The sequence below is a fragment of the Papilio polytes genome, unplaced genomic scaffold (assembly GCF_000836215.1).
Source record: "Papilio polytes unplaced genomic scaffold, Ppol_1.0 DF824213.1, whole genome shotgun sequence".
Taxonomy (NCBI): Eukaryota; Metazoa; Arthropoda; class Insecta; order Lepidoptera; family Papilionidae; genus Papilio; species Papilio polytes.
Window position 1 is genome coordinate 59,256 of NW_013524991.1, and position 11,447 is coordinate 70,702.

Consider the following 11,447-nt stretch of genomic DNA (forward strand, 5'->3'; position numbering starts at 1 on the left):
TAACAATGTACTGACCATCATTCTGCTGGTTGGTGTAGTGCGTGTGGTGCGGGGCGGCGGCGGGCGCGGCGCCGCACATGGCGCACTTGAGCGCGCGCGGCCAGTTCTCGTACGTACATGTCTGTGTACACCAACAATGTTACAAACTCACTGCATACAAAACATTTTGGATATATAGTATAAAACTTACTGAGCAAGCCCACTTGTTGACGGAGGAGGCGCTGGCCTGGCCTTGCGGAGATGAAATTCTAAGTGGCTTTAAACGTTCCGCTACCGCCTCCGCCGCTGCAGCCGAGACGTTAATTCATAATTACTTTTGTGATCATTTGCATTCAAAAGAAACTCTCAATCCTAAAATAATATGCAAATTCTTCTCCTTCGGCACTATAGTGCTAAACCTTTTGGTAAAAATCATGGACATGGTTAGTAGTAAGAACTTGAATATCTCGTAATCCTCTTTATAATATTAGTATGGATTAATATGCACAAGATATAAAATTGAAAAAGATGACTGACCGCAGACTGGCTGCGCGGGCACGGCGGGCAGGGCGGGCAGCGCGCTGGCTGCATCCTGCAGCTTGAAGATATCCTCCCCCAGTGAAGGCTTGGGCGTGCGACACATCGTGCACTGTACACAGTCACACACAACTCTCTACCATATAGATATTAGCAAAAAGGTCCTATTTAACCTGTACATATTTGGACCATATATCTACATTGTTTTTTAAACATAAGGTGACAAACAAGTGAATGAATCTGCCAAACTGGTGATGCAATCTCACATAAACAGGATATTCCCCCTTCATGTGCGTCTCCTTTGCTGTCTAATCCATTTTTACTTCCCATCCTTTCCTCTTAAGAAAAGGGTGGAAAGGAAAAGGGACTAAATTTAGGCCTCCGGCACCACACTGATCAGACGAAATGCTGAATTGCTCCCACTTCACGCCTGTCTTCTATGTGGACTTGGTATTGCACCAGGTGAACCGGCCAATTCGTTTGAAAATGTTAAAGAGGGCTCTACCACTATCAAAGTTGCTTACTTTATTATTCAGTTGTACATCATCTGTGGGGAGTCCCACATGATACAATGACAAATATTGATTATTTTATCACAAAATACACTATATTATGATCTTAAATAGTGAAATTAAATTAAGAAATTTTACCTCTAAATTATTCTGTAGAAATATTGATCTGACCAATGTTTTAAATATTGTTATTGTGTGATTGTTAACATTTGTATTGCAACATTACCTTCCTAGAAAGTGGGAAATTCTCATAAGTACACATGTCACACATCCACTTGCCGTCAGGTTGTGGCACCGAGCCCGCCGTCATCTGCAAATGCACTCAACTCTTTAACATCCCTAAATGACTGCAGTAGACTTATGCCATAAATAATGAGAAATAGAAGCAGAGTTAATTGGGCAGAGATTAAGACATCTCTTCCATTTAGTAGCAAGTTTTATTTATAAATGAATTAATGTATGTTACCTGTCCAAGCTGCACTTGTGATACATTCGTGGAGGCGTCCAGCTGTGCGGGCATGCTCTCCGCGCCCTGCGCGCCTGCCTCCTGCGACTCGGCAACCGATGCAGTCTTCTTGCTGCCATCATTATGTGCCTCCTCGCTCATTGTACCATCAATAAAATCATATGTACCGTCTCCTGGCAACTGAGTCCTATGTCAACAACTACGAGGCTGGCATTGTAACATAACCGCCTTTTTATTGTTTGGAAATGTGGCCTACAAGAGCACTTGGGTATGGAAGATCAGTTTACACCTAAAAAAATAAATATTTATTATAAGTTAATCTGCTAAGCATATTCACATATTCAACACTATTTATTACTTACAGTTAGTTTCGCTACAAATAGCGGAGTTAAGCGATTCTTACACAAAATTTTCTTATTAGGTTTTTTGACAGAAAATCATGTTGGACATCGAAACGTATTATTGTCGAACAATAAAGCGTCGAAGTGAGATTTGGCATTTACTTCTGGCGTCGTTACACAACTTAAAATTGCATCGAGGTGTCGATGGCCAAACTAAGGTCAAGAACGAGAAACCAAGCATACAATTCACTCACTCGCGACGATCCGATGATTACGGAAATAGAGCACGATACGATGTTCCTTTTGCAAGTTTCAGGCTTTGGTTAGATTTTTGGCTGCAAGGTATTATTCACAGAAAATCGAGGAAACAAATAAGAATTGATGACTAAAACGTAAAAGAAATAATGTTTATATGGTATTTTGACAAATAAATTTGTGTCAACTCTGTGTCAATCTAAACGGAGGTTGGTAATTCTTCCTTCGAGATTTTTTATACTAAAATTGTTATAATGTCAACTTAACCCGATTGGTTGTGCAAGGACAAGCACCAATGCGCGCTCTGTTTGTAAACCATGAGCCAATGAAATTTAGTGCAAAAAACAATTGACCAGTCAAATTTTTTGGAACGCTTCCCATGTTGGCCATGTTCCGTTTTTAACTAAAATATTAATGTAATGAAATATTAGTTCTTCTTATTAGATTTTTTTTTCTCATTTGAAGACTGAGTTAGCATTCGACTCGGAATGCAATTATACGATCGTTTACAATTGCAATATTATGCAACTCTCTTGAAAATATCACAGAATAAAATCTTTAAAAATTGGAGATCTTACCACAATAGTTTAAATTTATCTAAGATCAATACTTATTCTTCTCGTAAAATAAATTAGTTTTCCTGGAAACGTCACAATTTGCCAGACGTTCTATAGGTTTCTCCACATATATCTACAAGAATTTATGTTTTCGTTTACCCAGATAAATTGGTCGCACTATACTGATATTTCAACTTTTTGTGGAAGAAGTGTCAGTTGAAATATGTCTACGAAACCTACGTTTCGCTTTTGGTACTTGAAGGACAATTATATATTTTTTGAATGAATTTCAGTCACAATATATCGAAAAGCTCTCTCAGATCTTCGTCATCTTCTAGCAAAAGTATTTATCAACCGGAAGAAATAATAAAACTTGAAAACATAATTTCAACTCTTCAACATAACAACGAAACTTTAAAAAAATCTTTGGAGAAGAGAGACACTGCGATAGCGATTTTAACAAGAGAGAAAGAAAAAATATACGAAGAACTGAAGTGCGCACAGAGGACAAATCGAAATCTTTACCAGCAGTTAACGGACGAGAGGTAAATCATCTCTACGCGACCATCCGCGACCGTTGCATTTGAGTTTTTCTACTTTATACCTATGATGAATGAATATGCTTTTTTCTTAGGGATATTCATTTTAAGGAAAAGGAATATTTGGTACAAGACATTAAAAGGTTATCTATAAGACGTGATACAAACACAATCTTTGAAACTCGTGTAAGTAATTAGACTGCTTGAAAACTATATAAACTATATGAACTACTTGTATTCTAATGTTTTTTTTTTATCAAGTGTGAAGGAGAAGGATTATTTTCGTCATTTGAAGAGGAAATCCAAGAAAAAGATCGTATAATTTACAACATATGTACGAAATATTTAAAAGTGAAATCAAGCAAAATGTCTTTGCAAAAAAGATTTCTGAAATTACAGAAGCAAAGTAAAAGGGTATGTTAAGTTTATCATAAGCCGAAATAATTAACGGCTAATCCTACTGTACATACGAATTTCAACTTTCAGTAAAATAATATTTTTTTTGGTGTCCTGTCCTGTCCTTTTCGGTAAGTTTTTCGTTTTGCGCATAATTTTTAGATTAAAATGTTTTTCAGATGTGCGATAACATAGTGTCCATATTAGAAGAAAATAGAGTCGTTTTGGACGCGCTACTCAATCGTTTATTAAAAATGTCTCATATATCGAAACCTGGCAAAAAGTTTATTAAACTATTGCAAATTAACACCAGGCTGCATTACGAAAATACACAACTAAAAATACAAATGACGCATGAAAATGAAATTAGTTCAAGAAGAGGGTTAAGCTTATCAAATATTAAATTCCAGAAAAATTCTATTTCTGAGGAGAAAGATAAAAATGTACTAAAAACCAGGAAAACACAGCTAAGGCGTTCATTATCGACGAATGCTACATATTTTATCAGACGTCATGAAGGTTTAACTAATTTTAAAAGTTTGCACAACAGCTTATCGCCGCATTTTCGTAAAGAAAATTGTAAATCACAATCCGATAGCAACTTGCTTTATTTTAAATAGATTTATAATAAACTGTTTTCCTATTTTTATCTCTTTCCATTACCATGTATCCTTTTGATTATAGTGTTAAGGTAAAAATAAAAATTTGATGCGGTGAGATAAAATAATAGGAAACTTAGTACGGTAGTTAACATTGTGCATAAGATTTTAATTCAATGCTATTAATCAAGTATCAGGTAGTATCAGCAGGACTTTTATCAAGTTTTTGTGACATTGCGATACTCACTCTGTGTACAACGCAACTGCAAAATACTCTTTGCCCCTTTCCAAATCGGGCAACACTGGTCCCAGATTTGTGTGTGCCGGCAACGCATGAGAACGTGTCGCAAAATCTCAATAAATTAGTGAAATCACCATGTCGGACGAGTACTTTTATGGTGAGTTTTATTCTGTATTAAGTCCTGTAGTAAATCGAGGTATTATTTATGGTGTAAACCTAGTACTTGTTCTTATTAACCGCCTCTTGGTGTATCCCTTTTGACACCCGGCTATTTCGCCATTTTATTTTTCGAAAATAGTTGTAATTGATATAATATGCCCTGAAAATGATTATAGTATACATATGAAAATGTAAAATCCGCAGGTATGTTAATATATTCTAGCGTTTATTACATGTTTATTAAATTGCCGCCATTTTCAAGTTGAAATGTTACTGGATTTATAATTATTGTCATTCATTGTAATGGCGTTTCTAAATTTAAGTATAAAACGCCGCTTATGGCACATAATACTGGATAAGGTTAGTCTCAATGTGCGTCCGAAAAAGCGTGTGATCAGCATGGGGAATTGTAGTGTCAAGGCGGGGAATTTGAAAGTATGGCGTCCAAGCGTCTCCGGCGAGGCGTTTCAGTTTGTTTCGTTGAAATGTGCGTTATGCAGTAATTAGTCTTATTTACAGTAGAAGTTGACATTACAACTCTAAAAAAGTTATTTTGAACATTATATTATAAGATAAATATTGTTATCGACTTTGGTTTATAGGTGTAACCCTATCGTCATCACATCAGTCAGAGACATGGGATCCGGAAGCGAAAGCCGAGTATCCACGCAGCAATAAGCTATTAATTCGTCAGGCGCTGTTGGGGCCAGACGCTAAACCTGATGAACTCAATGTTGTACAGGTACTGTTTGTTTATTACACTTTAAAATACTAGTGTCGAAAGTCACTTTTGTTCAAGTTGCATGATTGTAGTTCGTCATTGATTTAGTAAACCATGTAATGTGGTTAGTGATCTTAAGGTTTTAACAGCTTTTATTTACTGCTTGTTCCTCTGTTAATCATGTAAAAATATTTACTATATTAAAGTCTGCATATGAATTATTATTGTGATTTTGTTTCCAGGTGGAAACCATGTGCCTACAGGACTCAATTAAGATTCCTGTAGCTATACTAAAAGTGGGCGAGACGAGGCACGCGCGCTTAGACATCGAGTTCCCCGATGCACCTGTTACATTTACTCTTACTCAGGTTAGTTTTGTATTTTTTTTATAACTTTAAAATGTTGTGTTTATATGTTTTAAGATCTAATAAAATAATTTTATTTTTGTGTACTTTATTTGTCATACTTCTTATGTGATATGCAAATATCTATATGATGATAAAACAAACCATTTTTATTTGACGGGTGTGTAAAGTCGTTTTGACTTTACACTGCCTGATAGTGATTGATTTGAGGCATTTGTCTGATTTACTCATCTTTTATATGTAATGTGTAAATTGTAAACTCTTATTTATACATAATGAAATGTATCTTTGCAGGGCTCTGGACCAGTCCACCTTATTGGACAACATTTACTGGGCGCGCTTGTGGAGGAATTTGAAGACATGGATGAGATGGAAGAGGAGATGTTGGATGAAGAGGAAGGAGACGATTCCCAATTCAAGGTTGGTGAACTGTAGCAGTTACCTGTCATATCTGAAATATTTACCAGAATAAGTTTTCAATACAATGAGGCGTATTCTATATTTCAAAAAGTGATCTCGTGTATTTGTGAAGTTTGTAGTTAGCAAAAAATTAATTTACTAAGATGAATTTGATATTGGTGATTTAGTAGACAACTAAATTTACAGGAAGATGAAAATAAAAGGAAAGGAGCAACTGGAAAGCGCAAGGCAAATGAGGTACTGAAAACCTTCAACTAATATCAAATTACGTATGGGTTCCTTACACGCTCACCAGAGGGAAAAGGGCAGTGGCCCAATTCTGCAATATAAAATGGCATCATTACCTTGTAACAAAAATCAAGTTGTTTCTGTTGCCATTATTATTTGGTGAAACTGGGCCCTAAAAGTGCAAAATTTTGCAGAATGTGCAGAGTGAACGACCACTCGCATTATCATTGGCTGTTGGTTTTCTGTACTCATTCAGTAGCCCTTTACCTTCTGATAGCTTAGCTGTAATTTGACATATTGTAAAATGTTAACTTTTTACAAATAGCACCAATTATGTTAACAGGATGAAGATGATGACGAAGGCGAGCCCAAGGGTAAGAAATCGAAAATGTCCAACAATGCCAAAGGCAAGGCCACCTCGCCCAAGAAGAATGCAAAGAAGTGAACCGCCTCCATGCCCGAGCACCGCTCACAACACACCTTCACTTAGACCAATTCTGTTGGAGACTGATTCCTACTTTAGGTAAAATTACCTATTACAATTTACTTTAAGTCAGTTTCAAACTCGGTTCAAGAAAACAATCTCAAATGTAATGTATGGTGATGAGTTTGAGCGGCAGCGGAGGCAGTCTAGTTGTAACATTAGTGTGGTAATTGAGCCTAGGTTAGCGTTGTGGACTGTGTGCGTGTGTGGTGTGCAGGCGGGTGCAGGCGAGCGCACTCGCCCCTCGCGGCAAGTGCAACATGCGGCACAATCCCGTGTGCTGGTGTCGAGTGTGATTACTTCACTATTTTTCAGTACTAAATTTCATTCCTAACTGTGGTATAGTGTTATTGACGTCAAATTTATGATAAGCCTTTATTCACACAGATGTATTTTTAAGTTAAGAGGTAAGCATAATCAGTGTACATTAAGTCATTGTCGACTAGTTGCCGGAGACATTATTCAAATTGCGACACGTTTCAGATTGAAAACTGTACATATAAACATGTAAGAACGGTATTAATAAAACCATTTTTAAACAATTCTATTTGCCTTTTATTTACCTTTAATTATCTTTTGAAATAAACTCAACTGCTAAACTATTTTGTGAATGTCAATGAATGTCTAACTTGGTGCCACTATACAAAACTTGTACTTACAAGTTTAAGGAACAATAATCCAATTTTCTCATACAACTGTAACACTGAGTGGGGAGGGGGGAACTACTGAAAATAGGGTTAATCATGATTTGTAGTCCAAGATCTCAGTAACCATCCTTAAGTGCAATTGTGAGGCACCAACAGCAGGCTAAGCTTCTGCCTCTAAGAGATAAAATTTGTATGCATGAACAAAGTTTAAATCAAGTGGTGTTACCGTTCCTGTTTCTCGCATGTCAACACATGTTAATGCCTGTTAAGTAGTGCATGAAGGATATTGTTTCTCTCCCTCTGGATTGCATTTGAATCTTCAATTACTTGAACCAACTTCTCAAACTTATCTTTTCCTTCATTCTGACGCATACTTCTAACAGCCGTTTTAATTTCTGTTAATGTGACATTGTCAATAGCACACCTGTGATTGCACTCCCTATTTCTATTTACTTTTGGTTGATCATATATTTGTTCAAAGTAAGTGTAATATGGCCATTGGTTACATTTACCCGTTGCTCTTTTTTTCTCTGCTAGTCTAATGTATGTCTGTTTTAAGTTTCTGAATTTTTTATCACACTCTTCCGTGGAGAGGCCTAAAGTGGGTCCTATCTGTCGCCATAGGTTTTTCTTTTTCATTAATGGGTCTCTAAACTTTTCCTTATTATTTAAGTAGAAACCTAGCAATTGATGAACATAATCTACATCCTGGTTTTTGTACAATAGTCTTGGATTGCTACCACTGCTATTGTAGTTAATGTTCTCATATATTGATTCAAAATCCTTATAGTAATACCACTTTGTTATAGATCTACCAGTTTCTGCTCTCATTTTTAATCTTATGTATGTTTGTTTTAAATTTCTGAATTTTCTATCACAATTACTTGGACTCTCTCCTACTACATGTGATATTTCTTTCCAAAGTTCTTTTTTTTGCATTCTGGGGTTTAAAAATTTGTGGGCTATTTGACCATATGCTGCAATAAGTTGTTGTATTTTATTCCTATCCCAAGGGCCAACATTAGGATTGTAGTTGTAAAATATTCTTTCAAAATAGTTTCGGTAAGGCCATTTTATTAATTTTCCAGTGTCCCTGGTTCTCTCCAACCAATTAAAATATGTTCTTTTTAGATTTTTGAACTTGTGGTAGCAATTGTATTCTGTTGTATTCAACTGTAGAGCAATTTCTTTCCAAACATCTTTCTGCAAGCAGTCAGGGTTTCGAAATCTATTAATATTTTCTAAATACAGGTTGAGCATCCTTCTTATTTTGGTATCTTCCCATGTCTCCAGTATTGAGGGTGACAAGGATTTACAATCTTTAAATACTTCTTCACAAATGTTGTAATGTATCCATTTTATATCTTTGCCTAATCTTTTCTTTTTTAGCAACCTAATGTATGTTCTTCTAAGATTCCTAAACTTCTTGTCACACTCTCCTGGAGAAGTTCCAACATTGAGAGCAATTTCATTCCATAGAAATTTATCTTTATTTACATTTTTATATCGTTGGTCAAGGCAGAGTGTGAGCAATAACTTTATTTTGTTCTTATCCCAAAATGTTTCCTCTCTTAAGGTCTCTAGTGCATCTTTGTTACAATGCTCTAAAGGTTCATCAGATATTGGTAAAGGGGCTTCATTTATTTGTATGTACTGCCTGTTATCAAGAGCCTCTATAGCACTCCTGGTGTCTTGGCCTGGAACTAAAAATTATCATTATTGCACTTGCTAAATTCTTGAAAATGGTTATACCGAATCTTTCTTGTAGAATTTGTATATGTCTATCTAACAAGGTGCAGGAAGGATAATAGCAATATATTTTCTGTACTGATATTGATATTTATTATGGTGTATACCATAGGTGAGAATAGAGTAAGATGTTTATCAAAAGCTACATGTATCAAAACCAATCAAAGTATAACTATTTAACGAACGTTTGTTTTATACTAGGGTGTGAAAATTATTACGAACATCTTGAATTCATGGTGTTATACATACTCTGAGGATTTTGTATAGCGAAATTATTGCTACTGAAAATAACATTGCTTTGATCTTCTCTGAGGACAAACCAATAACTTTGGTTATGTGAGTGTGTAATATCCATCTCGTTATTTGGACTAATTATGTCCTTATTTCTATAATTTACGGCTATATCTTGTTTAACAGTTATACATTGTATTATAATTCGTATTGTTGACAGACAACACTTGTTTCTAGGTTTCTTTTCTACAACCTTTATAAAAATAACAAATTATAAAAACATCTTTGATCAGATTTACAGAGTATAAAGATCAATGATTACCATAGATAGATGGTTAGTGGTATGGTAACCTTTTTGGTAACGTCCGTATTGTTTCTGGTTGCAATGAATTTGCGACCGGAACGGACCAGTGCTACCAGTGCTACAACAAGTGCCGTATTCGACGGCTTTCAGGCCATCAAATTACAAAATCTACTCTTAGGGCCGCAACAGATACGGATTTTTGTAGATCAAGAATAATTTACATTTTCTTAAATAAATTCATTTTAAAAAGCTATTGAATAACAATGTCTTCTTTTAAAGGAGGGAAAATTTGAACACAATTCGTTGATTTTAAACTTAACGTTTATAAAGTTGTTAGCTTAGTAGCAACATATAGCTTTTGTTGAAAAGCTTTTCTTTTTGACTGGTTATAGGGTTACATCCCACCGATGACCATTTCCCATCTAAACACGTCTTTTTTACACGATATACACGTACGGCCGGGTAAACATTTTCATTGGCAACATTGGAACTGAGTGCCGGCCAACGAAGAGTGCCAGGTGCCAGAAAAAACCATAGTACAAAAAATAAAAAACGAATTACGAAAGACGCCATTGTTGTTTTGTTCGTTCTCAATACAATCAAGTTATCAGTTTTTAGTCCTTTAAGTGTTTATAACATTACGTATAAAACGCTGAATTAAATCATCGGAGGATTAATTAATCATGTTTTGATTATTTATTTGTTTAAAACTGAAGCTGTATAAACGGTAAGTTCAGAGTGACGCGCCGGTGGATATATTTTTTTCATTATGTAAATGATTTGTACGTTTTCAGATTTTTAATGTTTGTTATGCCTTGTATTTGAAGAAACTTTGTTTTGTGAAAACACGCATATTTTTATATCAAAGGATTTGTTTTTGTGTTCACAACTGTCAAATGTATTATGGCGGGAAAGACACCATCGTATTATCTCATGTACAAGTGTGTAATAGCAATGAGGATGAAATATGCATCGTTTTGAACTAAGTTTTCTTATAACAACTTGTGTATATATTATGGCATGTGAATTAATTAACATAAAATTGTAATTTGATGTCAAGTGATAGGTTAGTCTTCACCTAAGTAAAGTAACAAATAACCAAGCGAATAAAAAAAATTAACAATGCATAATTTAAAGTGATAATTAAAAAAAACAGTCCAATAATAAGATATGAACAGTTAGTATATTTGTTTGTAACTGTTGTGACAAGGAGTACATTGTATGTAATGTGTGAATGCAGGCATGTCCGGGGGCCACCTGGCCGTGCTGGACCGGTTGGGGCGCGAGGTGAAGCAGTACGCGCTGCCCGCCGGGCTGGCCACGCTCGGCAGCAGTGCCTCATGCGACATCCGCTTCATGCTGCCCACAGTGGAGCCGCACCACGCTACTCTTGTTGTGCATGATAAGCAGGTTTCACTTTATGTTGCTACTTATTCATAATTTTTATCATTAAAATTTCAATTGCGACACTGAGAGCTAAAAACAATAGTGGTTATTAGTAATGGTATAACTGGCACATGTTCCGTTTGATACAGTGGTTGCAGTTCATAGTTTGTGTGGTGTATGAGGTTTATCTCATCCCGTGTTCTTGCGAGGCCTAAGTCGGTTCAGTGGCCGGTGTCTGAGAAGTTATCAGGTCGCTGTGTGTTTGCAGACGGTGGTGCACAACGTGGGGTGCGGGCAGACACTGGTGAACGGCGCGGCTGTGAGCGTGGCC

General features: G+C 36.0%; 5 protein-coding genes across 7 annotated transcripts in view; 3 read left to right on the plus strand and 2 right to left on the minus strand.

The window, feature by feature from the left end:
* LOC106110618 (ubiquitin thioesterase trabid) overlaps positions 1-2,306 on the minus strand; it is a 7,213-nt gene extending 4,907 nt beyond the window's left edge. The window contains exons 1-6 of the mRNA XM_013292502.1: positions 1,857-2,306; positions 1,495-1,783; positions 1,255-1,338; positions 517-628; positions 191-285; positions 5-121 (exon numbers count right to left, since the gene is read on the minus strand). Of these exons, the coding sequence (XP_013147956.1) occupies positions 5-121; positions 191-285; positions 517-628; positions 1,255-1,338; positions 1,495-1,635 (549 nt within the window). The 5' untranslated portion in view covers positions 1,636-1,783; positions 1,857-2,306. The remainder of the gene's footprint in view (positions 1-4; positions 122-190; positions 286-516; positions 629-1,254; positions 1,339-1,494; positions 1,784-1,856) is intronic.
* A 203-nt stretch (positions 2,307-2,509) lies between these two features.
* LOC106110632 lies at positions 2,510-4,227 on the plus strand. Its single transcript, XM_013292520.1, has 4 exons — positions 2,510-3,192; positions 3,282-3,372; positions 3,448-3,600; positions 3,762-4,227. The coding sequence occupies exons 1-4, from the start codon at positions 2,930-2,932 to the stop codon at positions 4,200-4,202; spliced, it is 948 nt and encodes a 315-aa protein (XP_013147974.1). The 5' UTR covers positions 2,510-2,929; the 3' UTR covers positions 4,203-4,227.
* Positions 4,228-4,462: 235 nt separating this feature from the next.
* On the plus strand, positions 4,463-7,344 carry LOC106110633 (nucleoplasmin-like protein). Of its 2 annotated transcripts, XM_013292521.1 has the most exons (6): positions 4,463-4,579; positions 5,184-5,323; positions 5,545-5,670; positions 5,962-6,087; positions 6,274-6,324; positions 6,659-7,344. In XM_013292521.1, exons 1-6 carry the CDS (start codon positions 4,558-4,560, stop codon positions 6,758-6,760), a joined length of 567 nt encoding a protein of 188 aa, XP_013147975.1. In that variant the 5' UTR covers positions 4,463-4,557; the 3' UTR covers positions 6,761-7,344. The 2 variants fall into 2 exon arrangements, with proteins under 2 accessions (XP_013147975.1, XP_013147976.1); XM_013292522.1 differs by lacking the exon at positions 6,274-6,324 and having other exon boundaries at positions 4,464-4,579.
* On the minus strand, positions 7,122-9,734 carry LOC106110631. Of its 2 annotated transcripts, none has more exons than XM_013292518.1 (2): positions 9,418-9,734; positions 7,122-9,149 (listed from the first exon to the last, which is right to left on the minus strand). In XM_013292518.1, the coding sequence occupies exons 1-2, from the start codon at positions 9,548-9,550 to the stop codon at positions 7,702-7,704; spliced, it is 1,581 nt and encodes a 526-aa protein (XP_013147972.1). In that variant the 5' UTR covers positions 9,551-9,734; the 3' UTR covers positions 7,122-7,701. The 2 variants fall into 2 exon arrangements, with proteins under 2 accessions (XP_013147972.1, XP_013147973.1); XM_013292519.1 differs by having other exon boundaries at positions 9,445-9,733.
* A 490-nt stretch (positions 9,735-10,224) lies between these two features.
* The window catches only part of LOC106110619 (serine/arginine repetitive matrix protein 1-like), a 6,956-nt gene continuing 5,733 nt past the window's right edge, over positions 10,225-11,447 (plus strand). The window contains exons 1-3 of the mRNA XM_013292503.1: positions 10,225-10,457; positions 10,971-11,140; positions 11,385-11,441. Of these exons, the coding sequence (XP_013147957.1) occupies positions 10,973-11,140; positions 11,385-11,441 (225 nt within the window). The 5' untranslated portion in view covers positions 10,225-10,457; positions 10,971-10,972. The remainder of the gene's footprint in view (positions 10,458-10,970; positions 11,141-11,384; positions 11,442-11,447) is intronic.